Source organism: Madurella fahalii, assembly GCF_045866475.1.
Source record: "Madurella fahalii IFM 68171 DNA, scaffold_6, whole genome shotgun sequence".
NCBI classification, from domain to species: domain Eukaryota; kingdom Fungi; phylum Ascomycota; class Sordariomycetes; order Sordariales; genus Madurella; species Madurella fahalii.
The window spans coordinates 497,215-519,765 of record NW_027263976.1 but is presented as its reverse complement, the minus strand read 5'-3'; the positions used below and the strand labels follow the sequence as shown (position 1 = coordinate 519,765).

At 54.7% G+C, this 22,551-nt stretch overlaps 7 protein-coding genes across 7 annotated transcripts; 5 read left to right on the top strand and 2 right to left on the bottom strand.

Moving 5' to 3' along the window:
- Positions 1 to 858: 858 nt before the first annotated feature.
- MFIFM68171_10195 (NAD(P)-binding Rossmann-fold containing protein) lies at positions 859 to 2,076 on the bottom strand (the record flags this gene model as incomplete). The annotated part of the gene is made up of 4 exons (XM_071065614.1): positions 859 to 893; positions 951 to 1,342; positions 1,417 to 1,586; positions 1,654 to 2,076. The coding sequence occupies 4 exons, from the start codon at positions 2,074 to 2,076 to the stop codon at positions 859 to 861; spliced, it is 1,020 nt and encodes a 339-aa protein (XP_070921715.1).
- A 2,396-nt stretch (positions 2,077 to 4,472) lies between these two features.
- Positions 4,473 to 5,270, top strand: MFIFM68171_10194 (Esterase LovG; the record flags this gene model as incomplete). Its single annotated transcript, XM_071065613.1, has 2 exons — positions 4,473 to 4,533; positions 4,633 to 5,270. 2 exons carry the CDS (start codon positions 4,473 to 4,475, stop codon positions 5,268 to 5,270), a joined length of 699 nt encoding a protein of 232 aa, XP_070921714.1.
- A 3,552-nt stretch (positions 5,271 to 8,822) lies between these two features.
- Positions 8,823 to 9,374, bottom strand: MFIFM68171_10193 (uncharacterized protein; the record flags this gene model as incomplete). Its single annotated transcript, XM_071065612.1, has 1 exon — positions 8,823 to 9,374. The coding sequence occupies one exon, from the start codon at positions 9,372 to 9,374 to the stop codon at positions 8,823 to 8,825; it is 552 nt and encodes a 183-aa protein (XP_070921713.1).
- A 626-nt stretch (positions 9,375 to 10,000) lies between these two features.
- MFIFM68171_10192 (F-box domain-containing protein) lies at positions 10,001 to 11,764 on the top strand (the record flags this gene model as incomplete). The annotated part of the gene is made up of 2 exons (XM_071065611.1): positions 10,001 to 11,394; positions 11,470 to 11,764. 2 exons carry the CDS (start codon positions 10,001 to 10,003, stop codon positions 11,762 to 11,764), a joined length of 1,689 nt encoding a protein of 562 aa, XP_070921712.1.
- Positions 11,765 to 15,896: 4,132 nt separating this feature from the next.
- Positions 15,897 to 17,531, top strand: MFIFM68171_10191 (Acyltransferase 3; the record flags this gene model as incomplete). The annotated part of the gene is made up of 3 exons (XM_071065610.1): positions 15,897 to 15,941; positions 16,045 to 16,672; positions 16,759 to 17,531. The coding sequence occupies 3 exons, from the start codon at positions 15,897 to 15,899 to the stop codon at positions 17,529 to 17,531; spliced, it is 1,446 nt and encodes a 481-aa protein (XP_070921711.1).
- Positions 17,532 to 18,568: 1,037 nt separating this feature from the next.
- Positions 18,569 to 19,954, top strand: MFIFM68171_10190 (uncharacterized protein; the record flags this gene model as incomplete). The annotated part of the gene is made up of 1 exon (XM_071065609.1): positions 18,569 to 19,954. The coding sequence occupies one exon, from the start codon at positions 18,569 to 18,571 to the stop codon at positions 19,952 to 19,954; it is 1,386 nt and encodes a 461-aa protein (XP_070921710.1).
- A 968-nt stretch (positions 19,955 to 20,922) lies between these two features.
- Positions 20,923 to 21,771, top strand: MFIFM68171_10189 (uncharacterized protein; the record flags this gene model as incomplete). Its single annotated transcript, XM_071065608.1, has 1 exon — positions 20,923 to 21,771. The coding sequence occupies one exon, from the start codon at positions 20,923 to 20,925 to the stop codon at positions 21,769 to 21,771; it is 849 nt and encodes a 282-aa protein (XP_070921709.1).
- Between the last annotated feature and the right edge of the window lie 780 nt (positions 21,772 to 22,551).

The window sequence follows — 22,551 nt, the reverse complement described above, 5'->3', positions numbered from 1 at the left end:
CCACGAAACAGTCTAGCGCCAACAGGACGTGTATTCCCTCACTTACTTATCCCGCCAGAGCATTTCTTCGCCGCGGTACCGGTAACCATGCCGTTCAGCCGATTGTACGCTAGAATTACCGCCGTGGAGAGGTCGTTGATCCACTGCTGCGGCCAGAGTCTTTAGTACCAGGCGGCGATGGCGTTGTGTGCCACCAAATGATATTGCGTGGACATGAAGCCTTGCCCTCCTACCCAGCAGGCGGCCGGTCCGGTAAGAATACTCAGGGTATCGTTCGTCAGGGGCACGGTTGAGACCCTTTCCGGTTAGTACCTGCGCTCCGCCAGTCTATTTACCAAACCCTCCCCTACGGAGGTGAAATGGAGGCGCCCGAGAGGGAAACAGCCATGAATGTTAACTAAGGGTTTGCAGGCGGACTTGTGGGTGAAGCGGGGGGATCAAGGTTGCGAGATGAGTTTGAACGACGACAGCGTCGGAAATCCGCCCCGAAGCCGGCCATTGACCTGTAGCTGGAGGCGCTCTCGACTCAACGTTTCCGAGCCACTCACTTGGCACCATGATCTCACTAGTAGTCACTGTCATAAAGAACTATAATTACCTCGCCGATGGCGCAGCTGACATTCTTTGCCTGCCCTCCTGTGCTCGCTCCGGCTGCAACCCTTGCCGGGGTTACAAAGCCCCAGTTCAACAACTATCCGTACAAATCCGTACTGAAAGACCAATCGAGCAAAGAAATACCGGGCAATAAGACTCGAGGCTGAATTGATTGACCCCTCGCCATTGCCCTTTCGCAACGATATCAGTGGGATACATTCATCTCGGACACACAGAAAAGCTAGTACGTTAGCCACACTCCGTTTACTTCTTCATCTGGCCCGGGAGCGCATCAAGCCCTGCAAAGCGTCAGCATTCACATGCATGGAATTCGACGTGAGAAATCTGGCACGTACACCCATCGACCTGCTCGCCGACAAAGTCCTCGACCTTGCACCTGTTGGCCACAGACATCTGCTGCTTGGTGATGCTGCCGCAGCCGTCGTAGAAGCACTCGGCCTTGTCCATGGCCCGCTGCAGCGAATCGCCCTTCCAGCCGAACAGGTAGTCGGCGTGGGTGCCGTAGCCGTTGCCCTCGAAGCTCCACACGAACGGCTGCTTGTCGACGCCGGGCGTCCACATGCCGTTAAACTTGGTCGTGTCCCACACCGTCTCGTACGTCACCTGCGGCATGCGTACGGGGTGCGAGGCCGGGCACGGCGGGGCGTTGGAGAAGCCGTCGCGGTTCATGGTGTTGAACATGTGCGACTGGTGGTCGGGGCTGTCGAGGTTCTTGCCGTCCCAGCAGCTGGATTCATCATTCTTTAGTATCGGATTTGATACTTGATTAGATCTAGATGCACTTAGGGCGAGAACACTTACGCGGGGAAGTGGTGCACGGCGAAGATGCCAGCAGGGCACGCCCTAGTGGGGAAGTCGGCCATCTCCGGACCGCGGTTGATGAGAGTTGTCAGACAGTTGTAGCGGAGCCCGATGTTGCCTTTCTCATTAGGATTGGTGTTCGCTGGGCTGCCGACCGTCATGCGGAAGCCCTAGAGATGCATGATGCATCCAATCAGTATCTGGGGGGAAGCGAGGCGAGTACTAGAGCAGACTTGCCGGTGGGAATGCCTTGATGGGCTGCTGTTCTAGGTTATCTCTGAAGAAATCAAATTGAGTGTAGTAGACGGTCATTCCGCCCCTGGTGCCCGGCGCGAGAGCAGCATTATTGACGACGGGCACGAGATGGTAAGAGCCGTTCTTGGGGTGCTTGAAGTACATGGCCGCCGTCCAGTAGTTGGAGAAGTCTTCCGACATTTCACAGGTGGTGCATGTTGCTTTCGGGCTTGCGCCAATATCGCCCTCCATGGTGTGGTTGAAGGCATTTCCGCCGACGATATGGTGGACGTGCGCCGAGGGGGCCTTGCCGGGCTCAACGATTGGGTCAACACGCTGGATGGTCAACGATGAGCAGCCAAAGCGAAGCCCGGCGTGCACGCCCGGGGCGACAAGTGCGAGAGTAGCGACGGAGAAGGACTTCATCTCTGCTATGAAATGATACCAGAGGGAAACGGGTTGTAGGAAGATGCGAAGCAAACCAGGTAGACGCGGTGACCAAGCATGAACACGCACTTATCAGGATGGGACCCAGGCTCACGGAGCCTCTGGCTTCCGTGTCTAATCACTTCTACATGCCGGACTAAATACAGCTACCGAAAAGCTATCCGGTATAAATTGTCAAATTCGGCATATAGATCAAACTCTAAAAGGTGGGTAAGTTCCCATGAATCTTGCGTCTGGCTGGACCGGCACCTGACAAATTACCCCGAGGACGAGACCTTATATTAACTGCGGATATTGGGCTCCTTAGCCGCCCCAACCCGGGCTTCCTGAGAGCCTAGCAATATGGCTTGGCCACATGCCCTCACCTACTTCTTGTCTTCCCATTGAGTCAATCTGTCGGGGGATCATCCCTGAGAGATCGCGACGGGCAGCACTGGGTGACGATCATGTCTGGTTTAGTCTCGCATTACTACCTTAATCAGTCCCAAACTGGGCGCTGAAACCCAATAAGTGCCTCCCTCTTTGCCATCGCGCACATGTAAGCAACCCACGCCAGAGTCGTCCGGTCCTTTTTTAAGCGGAGGCCAAAATCGCCGGTGTCCGGCCGTTGCGGAACCTAATCCTATCGCCGCCGCAGGATCCAACCACGGCGCGTCGGGGCGGGGGCAGGTGGGGAAAGAAGGGGTGGTGTGGGTTCCGTAATATTGAGCACAGCAGCTTTAGGGAGCCCACAGGGGCGCTTGCGTACCCGTCACTTAGATAAGGTAATCGAGCAAAAGACATCGTTGATAGCTACGGTGCTGATGGTTTTGACACCGCGGAAACGGCTGGCACAAATGAGAGCTGAGGGACTGCAAACTGGCAGAACGGCAGCACGAGCAATCGGTTGGGTCGCAGCCATTTATGCGGACCCTGTCCTCTAGAGAGAGTTTTCCCCAACTCAATACGGCAATCCAAGCCCTATTAGCGCTCTGTTTCCGTTCGTACCAAGTATCCTAGGTAATGTTCCGAAGTTCTCAATAATTCTCGCTCCTGATCTCTTCAGCACCCGTAAGATGATCAAGACGTTTACTTGTTTTACTAAGATTAATTATTAGTCATGTCCATGCCCGGGCCAGAGCCAAAGCCACACCCGGACCGCCGGTAATTGAATCGCCCGGACTCGCGACCGAGAAGTTCGGCATTGAGCGCCCGTAGCGTCCTGTCCCCGGTTACGAAATCTCACAGTTCTGGCGTAGCGGCAAGTGTCGCCAGTACGGCATCAAGGATATCGAGGGAGAAGCGAAGCCCCGCAGCGAGCCGTAATTTGATGGGGAGCCGGATGGATCACCCTACGGATGCTATCCGGTCTTGCCTGTTTACGAAGTTAATTAAGAGACTCTACAAACATTTCATCCCCCTGCTACAAAGGATATCAGACATCTACTAAAACCCACCATCTGGCAGGACGAAGACCCTCCTATCGTACGTTCCCCCCTTCAGAAGGACGGATACAAATAGACCGCTCTATTCTCTCTGAAGATAGCTGGAGACAACGGCTCCCTTCCCTCCCCGAGGACGCGGCCAAGCCCACGTCAGCCGCTCTCAAGGGTTTCATAGCCGTAGTGCCACGCTGCTGTCATGTGGATCCACGTGCATCTATTTTGAAAGCTCGTCAAAGACCTGATAACGCCGGTCGCTCGGTGGACTTGCAGCGTGCAGCTTTGAATCTCAACTGTTCCCGGCTATCTTCGCAGGGTACTCTCGGAGGATGGCGCAGTCATCCGGTCTCACATGAGACCCTTCTAGTTTGGGTGGTACAAACAAGGAAATGGATTACATCACGAGAAAGAATAGCGTTCAAACGCTTTTACAACGTTATTCTTGAACAAAAGCTTTCGGTAGAGAGTCAGTTTTTCTTGTTTGAGATCCATTGCTGGAAGAGTCACTAATCAACTTACTACTGTGCTCAAAACCTAGAGGTATGTAAAATACGTTGATCATTTGACGCACATGCAACCATCCGGCACAGTCTTACCAAAGCGGCTCTCTATGCCGTGCAACCGAATCATCCCAAAATTCTTTCAGTTTCTGCTTCCAATCAACTAAATACAGTTACGTGCGTGACCCGAATGACTGATTGTCCGTATGACGAGCGAGTCATTGGTTACCTTTAATTTCCTACCTGGCAATCACTCCCAAGCCTCGACTCGAATTATTTATCCTACACTAAACAAATCGAGCGAACTTTCAAACCATCGCCCGTTCAAGACTCGAGCTCTCTGAGATTTCACCAAGCTGAATTCAACCACTAGGTGCTGTTTCAATAGGCGATCGGCCAATCCGGTATCCCAAGGAAAAAAGAGCAGAAGAAGACAGGTCGAACCATCAAAGAAATGCTGCCCAAAGTCCTCTTCCTGCACGGCTCAGGCACAAACGCCGCAATCTTCCGCACTCGTACGTAATACATACCGTACATGGCGAGCACTAATATCCCGTCTCCTCACGTCAGCGGAACACAAGAACCCACTGACACGGCCAAAACAACCCAACCAGAATCCCGCAAGCTCGCCGCCCTCCTATCGCCGCACTTCGACCTCGTCTACCTCGACGCCTTCCTCCCGGGCCCGCCCGGGCCCGGCGTGCTCCCATTCTTCGAGGGAGCCGAGCCCTATCTGAAGTGGCTCTGCGACTCGACCCCGCAGGACGAGGCGCAGTACTGGGCCGACCGGGCCACCGACGGCGGCGGCGGCAACGGCACCGGCACCGGCTTGGGCAGACTGGTGGCTGAGTACGAGCGGCTGGGCCCGTTTGTCGGGGTCATCGGGTTCTCGCAGGGCGCCAAGGCGGGCATGTATCTGCTGCAGCGGCTGGAGGAGCTGAGCCTGCGAGGTCTGGACGCCATCGGGGTGCGGTTCTTCCTGGCCGTCTGCGGCACCGCTCGGCCGCGGGAGGGTGGGAGCATGCTGGGGACTGTAGGCGTGGAGAGCATTCATGTGATCGGGGATGAAGATCCCTGGAAGGAGGCCGGCGAGGCGTTGGTGGAGTATTTTGAGCCGGCGTTGAAGAAGGTGGTGCGGTTCAAGGGCGGCCATCATATGCCTACGGAGGATGACGTGAATAAGTTCGTGGCGGAACTGGTCGTTGCTGCTTACGATTTCCCCGAAGGGACCCGAGGAAACGTGAGATACTAATTAAAGTACCTTAGGTAGGTAAGGTAGCTATGGGAACTGGGGTGCGCGCATGGAAGCTGGGGAATAAAATTGGTGTTTGAAAAGGTCACTCTGGTTTATCTTCTTTGTTGTGGGATTATAATTACGAACATCACCAAGAATGTGTCCAAGTTAAAGAATGAATAAGTACAGTACCTACCTATCGAAACAACAGCCCCGTATATCAGCCAGGATTCCGTATCGTTCACTCCTCAAGTGCTTCATCTCCTCGGCGTGCATTGCGCCGTGCAGCTTGGCAGTGGCGGCGCCATGCCCGGCACACGTCACAAGTCTTGAAGGCCATCGGTCGTGGATTAAAGCGGCACAACCTGCATTTCGTGCCCGGTAGTGCGTATATATAGGCTCCACACGGCTCACAGTACATCATCCATTGCCTTACGCACCTTGTGGCTGGCCCGTTGCACCGGATGCAGATCCGTGGCCGTCCTACCTCATCCCTGACCGTTGGATCTAACATACACGTAGCGCAGAGGAGGCGACCACCATCCTGCCGCAAGACCTGCATACATCGGCCGCAGTTAGCACATTGCGGCTTGCCCCGGCAAGCCTCGCAATTGTCGCTAGGCCATTGAACATGGGCCTTGACTTTAAGACAACCCCGGCAAAACAGGAAGTAATCGGCCAGAGAAAGCCTTTCCTTCTGTTTGCCGAGTGACAACAGGAAGCTGGCAATTGTGTCTCTGCGATCGTCTAGAGAGCTCAGCCTGAAGCTCGATTTCTGCCGGCTTACGTTCTCGCACCAGTGTCTGGCCATATTTTCAGCGCAGACGAGACAGTGTGGTTTGCTCTCCTTCGATCCAGGCGCTATAAGCCCGTCAAAGAATGGAGAATTCCGCCTCTTCAGGAAGTGGAAGGGCATGGGGGTCATCGTGCCGCATTTTGTGCACTTCACAAACCAGCTATTTTCGTCGGTCCCTGCCCCGGTCTGCTCTATGCCGTTATTCTCAGATGTTGACATGAAGGTCAATGGACTTCTGTCCATGGAATCGTCGGGGACGAAAACGGTAGTAGAGTTGGTAGTCTCAAGCCCCGATTGTTCAGAGGGAGTCTGCTCTTGAGGGGCTTGCGTTAGCAGAAGAGCCATAAATTCCTCGTCATCCAAAGGTTCGGGATCGGCCCAGTTACTAAGGCTGCTGTCGGCAGCCAGCGCTTCTCCTTCATTCAGGTAAGGGCCACCATCAAGCGCGCCAAAATCCACAGGGTCTAGGTTCAGAGGATAGCCCATCATAGCGCTATCATCACCATCCAGACATAGGCCTTCAAACACTTGGGAAGGAGACGCGGGAGGGCACTCATCAACATAACCCGATCCTTTGGTCCCAAAGGATTGAGACATGATGCAATCTGTTTCTTCCACCACCGAGCTCGGTTGGTCTACAGGCTCAATAGGATGCTCTGGCTGTCTGGCTTTTGATCCCTTCTCGCAGTGAGTGAGTTCTGCTTCACTACTTTTACTTTCGTCTCCTGGGCACACACACACACACAAAAAAAAAAAAAAAAAAAAAAAAAAGCTTGTACAATTCCGGGCAGTCTTCATAAGCAGTTTAAGTATAAAGTGCCTTGAATCCGCCGATCTTCACCATTAGGTGTGCAACGGTGTTGGGTCAAGTTTCCATGAGGAGTTGGACAAAGCACTTCCCCTTGAACCCGCGAACAACCCATGAAATGACATTGTCCCTGGACAATCCGAGGAAGTAGTATGAGCATGTCCGTTATCGAGGTGTAATATTCCATGTATTCAAAGCTTGTGTCGACTCAAACCCGGCTCTCGGCGCCAGCCGGTGATTGCTGGATGGCTGAGAGTGGCGGGCTCGCAATACGAGAACGTGGGCTTGCCAACAACCAATCCGATTTGGACATTGCCAATATCGTCACCTTGGCGCCGCACCTGAAGTAGTGACTCGGTAGGCAGTTCGTATCCGCAACGCCATCGCTACGGTTCCCGGGTAGAGAGCTGCAGGAACGCGACGTTGGCCAATAAATTGACCCCCTGCGTTTGACCCCGGATTGGGGAGGGTCTCCTGATGACACCCACAACACCTAATTCGAGTAGCCTAATTTTGACCAATGTATCCCAAGAGAAAATAGGCAAGCAGCCCGGGGGATAATATACAATCGTGGTCTCGCCGGCTCAATTCACACCAACGCCGTATCTCTCATCCTTCGTTTGGAAAGGTTACGGCACCTTAAGGTACCTTAGATTCAGCATTTCCCGCCTTCAACGCCACTTCCTAGACAGATCACGATGCTGCTCCAGCATCTCCTCGCAACCTTATTCTTCGCCAGGCAAGGCCACTCCTGCTCCCATAATCCACCCACCGCGCCCATTAACCAACAGCCGCATACAGCGCCATCACGGCCAAAGGCTGCAAGCCCCATAGCTTCACGACCGTGACAACCCAGCCCACCCCCACCACCACCACCACCACCAGCCCGACCGCGAACCCGACCACAACCAGCGAAACCATCACCAGCTACCCCGATTCATGCACCTTCCGACCCACGCAGACGTACTACTCGACCAGCGGTTGCGCGCTCACCTGTGAACCAGAATTTTGCATCATTGACGGTAATTAAGTCGATCTCATCTTGTCATTCTCTTCCCCATCCTACCAGTAAAGTCTCCCTCGGGGGGATGCATAAAAAAATTCCAATATATGCTGATTCAAAAAAACTCCGGCAGCCGTCGTCACCGTCTCCTGTGGCTGCCCCCGGGTGTGGGTCGAGGCGGAGACCGTGACCGTGTGCCCGACCAAGACGCCCTGCTGGCAGTGCCATACCGGCTGGGGGTTCCTGACCGTTACCGAGCCGTGCACGACCAGCACGGCCGCTGGGGCGGTATCCACCACGGCTTGAGCTCCATCTTGGGGGTACTAGGGAGTAGGGGTGTGGTTGTTGTTATTGGACGGGGTATTCTAAGGCTGGATTATTTTACTTAGTAACTTGCTTCGTGCCCTTGTTTCTCCGGGTTCTGTTGGTTGTGTAATGAGGACTGAAGACGTGGGAGAGGAATTATGGGTATGCTGGTATGGTGGAATGGTTTCTTTCCGAGTACCTGACTTACCTACCTTACACAATGCTTCGTTACTTGTAATCTGGCACCTTCTCTTGGCTTTGGGCCAGCTCGGAATTGCCACTGATGCTACCTATATTTGTGTTTACGGTCCTCACCACAGATCCAATCGAGGTTATGCTATATTCAGTCTTAAAGCGTGCTAAGCCGGAGTCGTGAGGCCATTTCATATATCGACAATATCTTATAGGTCACGACCGGGACGTTTGTAAAAGAAATCGGCGCGAGTTACACCACATGGTAGTCGTCTAGAAATTGTGAACAAAGGGATGTTGTCATCATTGTCTCCTTCCAGGCAATTAATTACTATACCATCCTCCATACGGTTATGCTACTACGCATAAGTTACTTACAAATGACTAGGTATCAGGTCCTGTCACCTACTACCTCACCTTGTCGCCACCTGCCACCTTTTCTTTGTGATTAATGACCAGACCTCACTATTTATTCGACCGTTTTGCCGGTCGGCGTGCCTTGTCCTTGGCCTTCCTCCACTTGGCGCAGCTTGAACAGAGGACCAGCGAATTGCTTTTCCCAATAGGCTTGTAGCAGCGGTTGCATTTGCCCTGAGCCTTGAGTGACTCCCGTCTGTCATGATCCTTTTGACGGCACTTATTGCACTTCTTGTAACCGGGCTCAATGTTCGGCGTAGGCTTCCTGCAGGTGGAGCACCACAATACTACCGCTACCTGTCCAGTCTGCGGCTCCGCAGCCGCGGGAACGTTGTCGGCCTGTTGAGTCGGCAACTCAGAGGTCGGTTCCTCCTCTTCATCCGAGTCATCATAATCGAGAGGCCCAAAAACGTAGGGTTCACCGGCTTCTTCTTCCGCGAAGACTGCAGCTATCTCAGGAGGCGCCAACTGAGCGAGGCACTGGGGATGGACCATCTGTGTCGGACAGTCCAGGTCTGGATTGCACACCGCACAGAGACCACGCTTGTCTACGGCGAGCCTCTCGGCAAAGATGTTGAAGATGGGCTGTTGCTGGTTCATACTGAACTTACCTTGGGTTTTGAAACGGGAAAAATGTTACCACTTGTGTCTCGGATGCCTGTACTAGAAAGCTGGGATGCCAAAATCGCGACTCTGATGGATGCTTGTCAAGTTTATATCTCGACCGAATGTTCAGCGAACAACGACTGCAGGACCATCTAGACAAAAGTACAACAGCAGCTTTGTGCCAGACCAGCTCGCCAAACTGGTGGAATAAGTGAGCTGTTCCAGCTGTGATAAGCAGGAGCCCTGGCCGTGAACAAACATCATGGGATAACAAGCAATGGTCGAATGACCTCCATTCTTCCTTTATTGTTCATCTCAACCATTCAGGACGGCGGCGTTTCTCCTACAGCCTTGTGATCCAGGTACAGGGTTAGGGTCTGAGGTGTGTTTGCTTCCAACTGCCTTCGACTCTTTGCCCCGCGCACTTGTGGGTCGCCGGTCGGCTTTTTGCAGCTGATCCGAAATCGTCTTCCTCGAGTTCGACTTCCAACGGCTCAAAACGCTCGGCCCCGGGTGCCATCTCCAGCGATACACATTCGGTTCCGCAGCAGCATACATCTACCCCGGCTAGTCAAAAGGTGTCAAGTGGAGCGCGGGCATCTGGAACGCGCGTTTGTAAGATGGCGGCGGAGCAACGGCCTGGCACCACTTTGATGACTGCGCGCAAGCACACATCAACGTCATCGGCCTCATCTATCCTCGATGCCATGCCGCCCGAGATCCTCGGCTTAATCCTGGAATGCTTGGTCCCCCAACCGCCAGAGATTGGCGAGACCCGTCCTGTTGCCTACGAACAGCTGGCCGTCGATGAGCCGTGGTTCGAGTTCACACGGCGGCGGCGCGGCCTCCACAGCGTCTGCCTGGTCTCGCGCCGCTTCGACGAGATGGCCCGCCCCCTACTCTACCGCATCATAGCCCTGTGTGATGAGACGTCCATGGTTCTCCTTATCCGCACTCTATGCCAGAAGCCGCGCTACGGCCTGTGGACACGCTATCTGTCATGCCACATGACCCTGACGAGCGAGACGGTTATCCGTGAGACCCGCCGAGCTCTCAGCAAGCACCTGCCCACATTCAAGTTGGGTATCGAATCCGAGAACCTCGCCAACACGGTTCGCCAGATGCTAGGTGCACTGAAGTTCGGGCTCCAAGCCCACCAACTGAGCCCAGGCCCCGGCCTAGTTGACCATCATCCGCAATTGGTCTTCTTGATTTGCCTGGTGCTTCTCACGAAGCTGGAGACGCTGCTTCTCCAGGTCCCCATCTGCAACGACCATCCGGAATACGACGGACTATGCGCTCAGGTTGAGGCGTTCAACCGACTGTTTGGGAACTATGATGAGCCCGACGTCAGACCATTCCAGAACATCCAAGCTCTCCTCTTACAAGGAGACCCGGAACTGCTAGAACACTTCGAGGGCGAGGATTGCGACTGCGAGATCCCTGAAGCCTGGGGCGCCCAGGCCCGTCAGTATAAATCGCTTTTCGAGTCGTTTCCCAAGCTGACCACGCTCGAGGTGAGCGCTGACGACGGCATCTGGACTAACTTGCTCGAGGAGCACCGCGCCTTTCTCGGAGGTGGTAGCGCCCCACCGCCCTACCTTGCGGGCATCCGCAACCTGTACATGCACAGCAGCCTCGCCTGTCCTCGGAACCTGCACCAGGTCCTACTGAACGCGCCGCAGTTGGAGACACTGTACATGACCTCTCGCCCCTACGAACCCACCACTGACGTATACCCGGATGACGCCCACGCAGACCCAGAAGCCTTCGACGTTGCGTTAACTCAGCACGCGAAGAAACTGCGCAATCTTGACGTTAGTTGGGTCGATGTCCGTGGCTTTGAATGCCTCATAGGGCCCGAGGGGAGGCTCGCTTCCCTAGCCCAAATGGAGCAGCTCGAGACGTTATGTCTTCAACTAGCAGTTTTGTATGGCAAACCTTCCACCGTGACCGAGACACCGCTCGTTGATCTACTACCGCCAAACCTGGTCGAATTAACGCTCGAGGACTGGTATGTATAAGTACCATTCCCCCAATTCAATGCTATCACTGCGCTGTGAAAGACGTGGCTGACATGGTGGTACAGGTGGTGGCAAAACGCCGACATGCTCGAGATCCTCCCTCACTGGGATACCGAGGACAAGGTCAAGCACTACCAATCACAGCATAACTACCGAGCCACCGCGCTGCAGATATTAATGCAGTTTGCCCGTGATGTGCGCATACGGATGGCCAAGCTGAGCAAGGTTGTCTTTTCATGCAAGATTCCGTGGACTTGGATCATGGAGGGGGCAGTACCCCTGGAGTTCCATTTTGAGCGCCTCAAATTGGAGTTTAAGGCACAGGGCATTGACTTCTCGGTCAACTGCGATGAATTTTAAAGAAATATGAATCCGCAACGCCGCCGATCCGTCACGGGGCAGCTCAAGATAGTAATATTCAAGGAAGCGGCGTACCAACTTTCGGTTGGTTGCATAGAGATATCTGAAGTTAAGACAACAGTAACATGGGTGTATATCTAAAACATACCGCCATGAGCGACATTATATGGACATGAGCTTTATATGTTGGCAGAAACTACCTACTTAGCGTATGACCTAATGGCTGCCATTGCTTTACCGCTCGCCGACGAAGGTGGCTAGACGCGAACATTGACATAGACCCGAGCGCGAATAAAAGCTACTAGCATCTGGCCCTACGAAGGGGATCTCCCTCAGTGGAGAATCACAGTGCTGCTTTGTTCCTCAACATTTCTCTGTCTTCAGCGGCTGGAAATGATGTGGCCTAACGAGTTAGTTCATCGTCCCAGTTTCCTTAACTTTCATCAAGGTTGCTCCTTCATTAAAAAAGACCATTGAGTGTTTTCCAATATAGATCATCAAATACAACTACCACAGATTATTCAGCTACTCATAGTCAGGTTTCTTGAGCCCCCCCCCCCCCCCCCAAAAAAAAAAAAAAAAAAAAGAGCGCCTTGCCAACGAGTCGTGCATTGCCATCAACACATCGCCCTTTGGTCAAAGAGGACTTCTTCATCAACGGAAGGCCAAGGGGTCGCCCTAGCCTCTAGAACAATGGCGCACATAAGGCGAACAGGGCACCGACCACTGCTGAGAACGGGCGGAGTGCCGATGGCAGTAACGAAGGTGATGCTTACGGAATCAGTAAGAAGAAAACAGACCGCGCCGATAACGAGCACGATGCCAACGACTGCCTCTGTTCTTGGTAAATGATAGTCTCTCCATGAGAGAGAGTCTAGGATGCCACGCAAACGCAAGGGCACGCACAAGAAAGACAAAAAACCTCTCCGGCAACCGAGGACGAGCGGGAGCCCCCTGACCTCAGCGGAGATGATACAATAACTACGAACGGCGGAAACGAACAAGACAAGGAAGGAAGAAGAATCACTAATGCTAGCACTACCCCCGTATCCCTATGCCTAGACTAGAAGTTACTCCTAGTTCTTATCGTCGTGCGGACGACCATTGGTCGACCGGTCGGGTCCGCCAACTCTAGTTGGGGGGAAGCCCACCGTACGTCGACCTCCCGTTATCAGGCCCAGCCCGCTAGTGATCTTTACTTTTCCGCTGACTCGGCTCTCAATCTCAACCACCGAGGCATCAGCCGGGACTGACGGCCAGGGTTTGCCGTGAGGTTGGCTCTGTCACAGTGCTTGAGGGCATAGGGCATGCTGGCTCGACGAGTTGGCTCAAGACACCCTTCAGACAATCGATTACAATTGCGGTCCATATGGCTGCCGCCCTTGACACCCTGGGCTCGTAGTGGAGGACGCGACTCTCACCAGCTGCGTAGATATTAAGGCTTCCGGAACCAGCACCCCCGCTCTACGACAAGTGCAGGGCAAGGATCACGATTTTCCGGTTCCGCCTTCGAAGAGCACGCATCATAACAGATAATAACAATGCTCAAACGTAGTGGCTGTCAGCTGCTCTCTGGCTTGGCCCAGTTGATACTGCTCGGGTTCACTGGTGGGCTGCCCGTGGCATTCCCCACCGGCGCCTTATTTGTTAGGCTTAGGTGGCCTATCTCCTTAGACCGCCGATCTTCCTCCCTACGTGCCTGATACCTCGGCGCGACCGGCTCCGCCCTTCGTAGAGCCCAGCGGGCAGTCATCAGCGAGATTTCTCGGTTTTGCAGCATACCTTACTAGTCCTGGATCCCTCAAGCATGTCCGTGTATCAAGGTCGAGTTGGGATTTCAGCCGTAGAAATGGGTCAAGACGCAAGAATTGATGGTCAAAAAAAGAAATGTGTTCTAGACTTGTCCCACGATCTGGAATCTTATTTCTCGGCTGAAGCTTGTGTTCGCGTGTGGCATGCAGGCGCAGCGTAAGAAAGGTCCCTGGAAAACGCGAGCCGATCATCGCTTAATTGGGGGGGTGGTCATGACTATTAAACGCGACAGGGGCCCGGAGCTCCGCCGTGCCGACGCTTCGACCGAAGATTCTGGGCGGCATCGAGTTTCTTCCTCGGCATTCTTACGCGATGCATGGCGTTTTTGAGTTATTTGCAGGTCGAGGAGGCCGATTAGGTGGATGTCGTCGATAAATCTTCTTATTTGAGGGGTCGGGGAGCGCGCGGAAACAAAATTTGACTCGGGGCAAAGCAAATTTTCGAGGGGCCCATTGCGGCAGGGATGTGTTGACACAAGTCATCGCTGGAACGTTGGCGATTCTTGGTTTCGGCATGCGCGGGAAAGGGGTTCGAGAATCGGGATTGCGGGCCAGTGGAGCGTCGGGCGTTAGCGCGGGAGGCCGAGCACGTCAGATCTTGGGCGCTCGAACCAGCAACGGAAAACACGCACAGAATGGGACGGGAGGGTGTCTCCCGTCCAGAGGCTTGCAGCCCGGATTATCAAAAGCGCATCCCGCACCCCACACCCGACAAGACGGGGACCCTACGGGACTGGGTGACCCGTGGTGAGGCCCAGTGGCTGTGCGCGATCGCCAGCGCTGAGCCATGAACCGCGACTCGACACGTGCCAATTTCCTTTCTGCATCGTTCTTCAGACAGCTCCGGACGTTGGATAAGAGCCATGACAGGCCGATCGGCACGAGGCGAATCCGTCGGTGGCTGCGGAAGGCGTTCGGGGCGGGGGCTTGCGGAGCGCATCTTGATGGTTTGATCCCGCAGAACATGCAGCGCAGCCAGGGCATTCTGGTAGGGTAAATGCGCTGGAATGCCGCATCGGAGCGAATTGGAGTCGGAACGTGGAAACGTGACATCCACATCCCGTACACCTCATCAGCCAGAGAACGCGGGGGAAAACGGCGGAGCGACGAGAGTTGCAACGCAGGCCCCAGATAATGTCAGATCCAATCCCACACCAGAGGGCGCATTTCCTTGGCTCGGGGATGGTGGTGTACGTAATCAACCAACCGAAGCGAGCCGCCAGGAATAACAATCCATTCCCGTTCCCAGTCATGCGGGCTGGCCACACTCGCCCCGTTGACAAAGTCTCGACGTAGTACAGTACAGTACCTCTTGGGCTGATTGGCAGACCAGCAGCCCAACAGCTGCAAGGCCAGGCCCTGCATGTCCCTGCAAAAGGCCATCATGTTGGTTCCCACATGGAGACCAAGCTGAGCCTCAACAACCGACGGCCTCCTGGGCCCTCTGCCCCTCCGCTTCCGTCCGGCCTGCGCGCGGTTTTTGCGGTGCTGTCAGACCGGACAGGACAACACGTGAGCTTCCAAATTCCAGTGTGCCCGTGGCCGTTGAGAAAACGAGGGTGCCCGGTAAATTAACCGAAAAGCATGGCACTAACATTATGTATGGGACCGGTATCCACCGTCCCCTGAATCGTTTCCCTCTTTGGGCCGGTTCTGGGCATGTTGTGCCGTGGCAGGGCAGGGGTGGCGCGCTCCCAGCCAAACTGGCCAACAGGCCAAAAATCCCGTCTGCCCGCCACCAACCGACATGCAAGCTACGGGCCCCTGAACTTTTTTGCTTGTCGGCCGCCAAAACCAACTCTTGACTTTTCGATCGCGCTTATACCGCAGCGGCCCTCGCACGATTCGTGCCTTTCTTGCCCTCAACCTTCGATTCCTCGGTTCAGAGTGTGACCCAGGCAAGGCGAACGCCACGCAAAAGACCACAGCAGCAAGCCCCCGCGGGGTCTGCCAGTCGCACAACACTACTGTAGTACCACAGTACCCCGTGTCCTCTGCCTCGGGATCCTCTGCCACCTCCCAACGCCGACGATCGTGTTGACCGCCCCGGAGCGAACCGCCATCCCACTCCGATGCCCAGCCGCCGATAGCTCCCTTTTGTCTCGGATCTGATCACGGGCCTGTCTCGGTCTTGCAGCTAGGCCGCTCCACTTCTTCGCGGTCCCGTCCGCTCGCTTACTTGGCTCGTTCCTTGAGGGTTCTCGGTCGGGGATCATCGTCACTCCTTTTTACGCTCCTTTTCCCTTTTTCTTTTGTGTTTTCTTCAAGGGGGGGTTGTGTGTGTCCCCTTCTCTCTAGGTCCAGTCTCGACATTAGACAACATGAGCTCAAACAGGCCCAACCAAAGGAATATCAAGTGGGTTGAGGTATGTCGCACTCGGTCTCTTCTGCCTTGTAATCGGGTCCTCGACCTCTCCCCCTCGACCCGCTAGTTGCCGCGCTTGGTATTGACATGCTTGTCTCTCACAGGGTCTTCGAGGCATCACCTCGGTCCTCGTCATCGTCACCCACATCGCGAGAGCGCTCGATTACAACCTCTTCTTTCCTTCGAACCTCAAGGACGAGCCACCGAGATTCCTGCAGCTCCCATACATACGGCTGCCATGGCAAGGCCGCATCGGCGTGCCCATCTTCGCCTTCCTGACGGGCTTCGTGTGCGCCTACAAACCACTCAAGCTTGCTTACCAACAAGGCAATGCACCCGCCTCACTCAAGTCGGTCGCGCGAAGCGCGTTCCGCCGCCCGCCGCGCCTCATACTCCCCGCGCTGATCGCGACCTTCATTAGCTTCATGTTGTCGGTGTTGGGCGGATACAAGACGGCCAATCGCTGTGACAACTACTGGGTCCGCTTCGATTCGCCCGACCCGCTCCCATTCGGCGAGAACGTCGCGCGGCTGTTCAAAACCGTCGTGACGACGTGGACAAACACCGAGAACGTTTACGACAGGCATCAGTGGGCTATGCGCCCGCTGCTGATCGGGGCGTTCCAGGTCTATATCGTGCTGGCGGCTACCATTGGCATGCGCTTCAAATACCGAATGCTGGTCCATGTCCTCCTGATCCTGTACTGGCTGATCAATATCAACCCTCTCACTGGTGCGTCCCCGCTCTCTTGCCCCCCGGCACACTTACTAGCCGCTGCCGCTGCCCATCCGAATTCCCCAAACTGACAAGCATGACAGAAACGTTTGGCGCTATGCTCGCCCTCGGGACCCTTCTTGCTGAGCTCGCGCAGCACCGACCGACCCAGAATTTCATCACTACGCACCAGCGGCTGCTCACTTTTGTCGTCGCACCCATTCTCCTCCTGATCGGCGGCTATGTTGGCTCTTACCCCCAAGAGCATGAAGACTGGGCGCCCTGGTCCTCAAGGCTCCACCAGTTTCTGCTTAACCCGGACGAGGAGGGGCAAAATAGGGGCAGCTTCTTGGTTCCAAAGGGCGCTGGTGTCCATCGCCGAACCTCTGCCTTCTTCATCATGTGCACCGCCATTTCCATCTCCATCTCGCCGCTTCTCCAGAAGCTCCTTTCCCACCGCCTCCTCATCTGGCTGGGGCACCACTCCTTTGCCGTCTATCTGGTACACGGGACCATCCTCCGGACCGTGGGTATCTGGATCGTGTACGGCATTACCGGCGAACCATGGACGCCGGCCGGCGTCAACGAGGACGGGTCGAAGCAGGAACAGGAGTGGCTGCATCCAAAATCGTGGTCCCACAAGTTTGTCGGCGTCTTGGTTTTTGTTGGTCTAACCTACACCGCTGCCTGGGCGTGGATGAAGTGGGTCGACACCGCGTGTGCCAGGGCGACACAGTGGCTAGAAGACAGGGTCTTCGATGACGAAGACGGGGAGGGCAAGTCGGGTCTCGCAGAAAAGGGATACGCCCATCTTAACGGCAACGGAAACGGAACATTACCGCGGCCGCACGAGACACCGAAACAGTCCCAGCCCTGAGTCGCGGCGGTGGTCAGGAAGAAAAAAAAAATATATAAAAAGTAAACATTGTAATCGCTCACATGCGCTTGCAACATGGCATAATTCCATTACACGGGCTCGGTTCTTGGTTACTTGGGGTGCAAAGGAGCATACGCGGTTTCATACGCCGCCATCGAGTGTTTTTTCTTTTTCTTTTTTTTTTTTCTTTTTTTCTTGTATTTTTTTTGTCGACACATGCGAATACCCGGATCGCGGAGCGCAAGGTTATGTGGGTCACATGAGGCATAGGGAGGAAAGGGTGTGGTATGGCCGCGATGCGGAGGGCATAGGGCGGTGGCCGGGAGGTATTTTCTGTTATATTGGTGGACAAATCTGGCGGGAGCAGGGTCTTCGCCCAATAAAGATGCCTGAGATGACCTCTTGCGGTATACAGGGCCCGGACATTGGCCTTCTTACATTAGTATATATGTGTCGCATTTGTATACAACATCTGCAGTCCTACAAGGAGCGTTAGATCTAGAGCATCGTTGCCTTAATGTGCAGCAAGTTTCGTTGCTGTCCAAAGAAACAATCGGAACCATGGGCCCACTGTTGAAGTGTTGCTGGAAGTTGAGAGTAGGCCGTCCTCACATAGAGACCGCGTAGAGGACGGCTCCGCAACACAGGTGCTCACCGCTTCAACTTCACCAATGTACAGCAAATGCCTGTTCGCGGAGGTACTAGGGGGAATATGTCGGTTGTTCTCAAACCCGGCTACAGAAAATGATATGATAGTGGCGCACACGGACTATTATGGTACTATACTACCTGTTCCATACGCAAGCTTGAAAGTGAAGCTACCTCTAACTAGGCCCAAACTTCACTTGGCCCTCTACCTTCACTGATCGAAAACAGGCGATGGGTCCTCATGGATTGCGCTCTACTTGACCGATTGTTCCTGGGGTCTCGGGCTTCTAGAGGTCTATTTAACACTCTCCTTCCCTCCACGACCTGATCTTGCTTCCTCTTTTCACAGAATCTGAGAGGAAAAACCGAACTCTAAGCAACGACCAACCATGTCAAGCGGCAAAGATTCTTCACGGAACGAGTTCACCTTGCCCAGCACCCACGATACGGCGTCCGGGAACTATCAAACCGCCCAGCCCCCGTTCGACTCTCAGAGAATGGAATCTCAGACCCCGGCTGTGACCCTGCCCGGGGCCCCCTTTGCTACTGAGGGCGTGCCGGAGGATAATGCTCTTAGGAGCCATGCTCCTCTTGTTGCATCTGGCCGGGCGGACACCGGTTCAGCTCTGTTCCAGGCCCCTCCGGTCGATCCCGGCAGTGTTCAACCAGACATTCCGATTGACCCGGTCCTCCTTGCCTGGGATACGACGCACAATGCTGCCTCAGCTGACACTGGCAACACGAATGCCCAGCAGGGTATTCCAATCGACCCCTTGAACCTTCCCCTGGGCTCGGCTCCCAACAACGAGCCGAGCTTCATTAACACTCCCCAAGCCCAACCCAACCTGGATGTGGGAGCACCTATGACATGGCACGGTTTCCCGCCGGTTAACCCCAATCTCTTCAACCTCAACAACCCGGCCAACAACGGGTCCGGCTTCCCAGCACAGCCCAGCCAGGGCGCGGAACCGCCCATCTCATGGAACGGGCTCCCATCGGTTGGCCCCAATCCTGTCAACCCCAGCAGCCTGGGCAGCCTGGGCAACCTGGGCAGCATCCAGCCAAGCTTTCCCAGTGGTTTACCTGCTCCGCCCAACCCGGACGTAGGAGCGTCCATGGCATGGCAAGGGTTCTTACCGGCTGGCCCCAATCCTGCTGACCCTAACAGCACGGCTAGCACGGGCTTTCCCCAAGCTCAGTTTAGCCCCTTTCCTAACTCATTCTCCATGGGGGCCTTCCCCGCCCCAGCCGCTAACAATTTTCAAGGACCTAGCTTCCCGGAGAACGGTTTCCCGACCAATTACGCCGTCCAGGGGTACAACCCATTCCCGCCCGCACCCCAGGCAGGCGGAACGGGGGCGCCGTTCCAGCCGTTCCCAGGCGCCCTGCAGCCGCAGCCCGACCAAAGCCCGTACCCGGAAGCACCGCTCGAGCCGCAGCAGCAGGACGACGACGAGTCCGACCAAGAGGAGCCGCACGGCAAGACGCGCAGGGGGAAGGGCCCCAAGAACACGCGGTCGGCGGCGCGCCGGGCCCAGGGGCTCTGCGGCATCTGCGGTGAGGCCAACCCGGAGCCCCGCTACGTCAGCTGCCCGACCTGCCGCAAGACTCGGCGGGACGCGGTCAAGTCCAGCCGGAACAGGAAGCGGCAGCGGGAGCTGGACCGGTGGGAGGCGCAGGAGAAGGCGAGGGAGGAGAAGGCGAAGAAGGAGAAGGAGAGGGAGGAGAGGGAGGAGAGGGAAGGAGAGGGTGAGGATGACCCGGCTGGGAATTAAAGCTTTTGGACGGTGGGATGTGACATGATGGGTAGGTAAGTACTGAAGTCAAGTAACTGAAAGTAAATCTCTTATGACAGAATGGACTCTGAAATTTCTAATCTCGACGTGATGTGAATGGCTTCTTTCCGCTTTCCCCTGAAATATGCCGGCTATTTCTTCGTGTTGGCTTCTCGTTCTGTTTTTCTTTTTATATCTCCTATTTTACTTTCTGGTTAGTTCTACAGATCAGATCGGCCCATCCCCAGGGTCATCAAATAATACCTAGCAGGGGGAAGGGAGAAGGGAAGTTTCCGGCATCAGTATCACGATCCTGGCGACTCAGGCCTCTCAGTACCCGGTACTGACAGTGAGGAAAACGATGACGCCTGGTTACTTTGAAGAACCATCATGCATCACAGTGATACAGTACCTTAGGTACCTTAGTGAAACGTACAGTACCTTAGCTAGTGAAACGTCCCACTCTAGAGCAATCAGTTACTCGACAGAGATTCCCACATACGCGCCGTAATGCGCCTGGCGTGTTCACTGCCAAAATCAAAACCGGGCACGCCAGTCGGCAAATGAAACAGGCCTCTTCACTGGTTGATCAGATAATTCGTTTGGTGACAGGGTTTGGTCCAGCTGGGAAGTTTTATGACAACCTCTTTGTCACATTTAACAAGCAAAAACAAAAAATTGCTGAAACAATGTCTTTGGCCATACCGTAAACTCCTTCACCAGATGGGTATATAATTTGAGTGATTGTCAAAGTTGGAGCATTCGAAATGCCCCCCACGCCAACCTCGCAGCCTGCAAGTATCTTGTCGGCAATTAGGTGACAAGTCTTTGGGAGACGGAGTGCGCTGGCAGCATCACTTGCTAGTCTGAACACAGTTATCAAGCTTTGAACTTCCATCAAGTGAGCCTCGTGCCGTTGACAGAGGTCGTATTCCTTGCTTTGTTCTCCTGGGGGACTATTGTTCACCATGGAGCCTCAACGCCAGGGTTACCTCACGCCAGATAGTTCACACTCGTTGACCCAGTCCCCGCCGGGACCTCCGCCGTATCCTTATAAGGATAAGAGCTTTCCCCCGTTCGACGCCGACTTACCGTTCTGGCCGACCCTCAAGCGGCACCTCATCTCCTTCCGCCGCAACCCCTTCTTCCGCTCCAAGCCGCTCCCCGCCCCCATCTGCACCCTCTGCCGCAAGGGCCTCTGCATTCCGCACCTCAACCTCGGCTCGGAGCAGGACGCAGGCGCGGACCCCACCGTGATCCTCCCCTGCGGGCACATGTTCCACCACTCGTGCGCGGCGCGGCTCTTCGCCTCCTACTCGAAGCGCAACCACCACCCGCACTGCCCGGTCTGCAACCTCGCGCTGCGCTACGCCAACCCGGCCATCTGCGGGCACAGCCTGGCGCCGTTCGTGCTGGGCACGGCGGTGCCGCCGCCGCCGCCGACGATCCCCGAGGGCGGGGCGATCCCGGTGGCGTGCACCGCCTGCCGGGTCCGGCAGTCGTGGTACCACCTGCACCAGGCCGAGACGATGCTGGTCGGCGAGGACGCGGGCGGGCCGGCGGCGTGGTGGATGTACGACCCGCTGGGGGACACGGACGAGACGGCGCGGTGGGCGGAGCGGGCGCGGATGGCGGCGGGCCTGCACCACGCCTTCCGCGGGGTGATCTGGGGCCAGGGCGAGATGGAGCGGAGGCGGCCGACCTGGGCCGGCCCGTGGGCCGAGATGCCGCGGCCGGACTGGACCGGCCAACCCTGTTTGGCGGGTGCGGCGGCAAATGCGATGATGAACGGCGCCGCTGGCGGTGGTGCCAAGTAATTGATTACCTATGTAGTGGCATTTTGCGGAGTCACGCGCCACCCCGTGGGGGTTCGAACGAGGAGAAGAGCAACAACGACGGTGGAGTTTACATCGTTCAGCTCGGGTCACCCATGAATTAGCACTTGCTTTTAAAGGTGTGGTTTTCGATGATAACACATGAAAATAGCTAAAAAAAAAAAAAAAAAAAAAAAAAAAAAGAGAGATGATTTTTTTTTCCCTTCCTGTCTCAACTTGGCCGCTTGAATACCTTATTGTATTATTATATTTTTTTTATTTTTATTTTTATTTTTATTTTTATTTTTATTTTATTTTATTTTATTTTATTTTATTTTATTTTATTTTATTTTATTTTATTTTATTTTATTTTATTTTATTTTATTTTATTTTATTTTATTTTATTTTATTTTTTTTATTTTATTTTTATTTTTATTTTTATTTTTAATTTTTAACCTTTAATTTTAATTTTTTTTTGGGGGGGAGGATTGTTAGCGTTGACTTGCTTCCGAGTTTATCTTTACAGCCATGATGTGAGGCTAGCGCTAGGACTAATTGCATCTCTACCGGGCATGACCGTTAGAATTGCATGATCTCGAAACATGGGGTCGGGACGTGAATTATGTCGCCGTCAAGGGTGGTCACGCCAGGACCGGGGACTGAGAAGACGTTGGAACGCGTAATGAGAAATGGACCTTTGGTGCTAATTCGGGCCAACCCCGGCCTTGTTTTCAGCAAGAACGGGGACATTAGTCAACCAAGGGATTTGTTTGTACGACATGG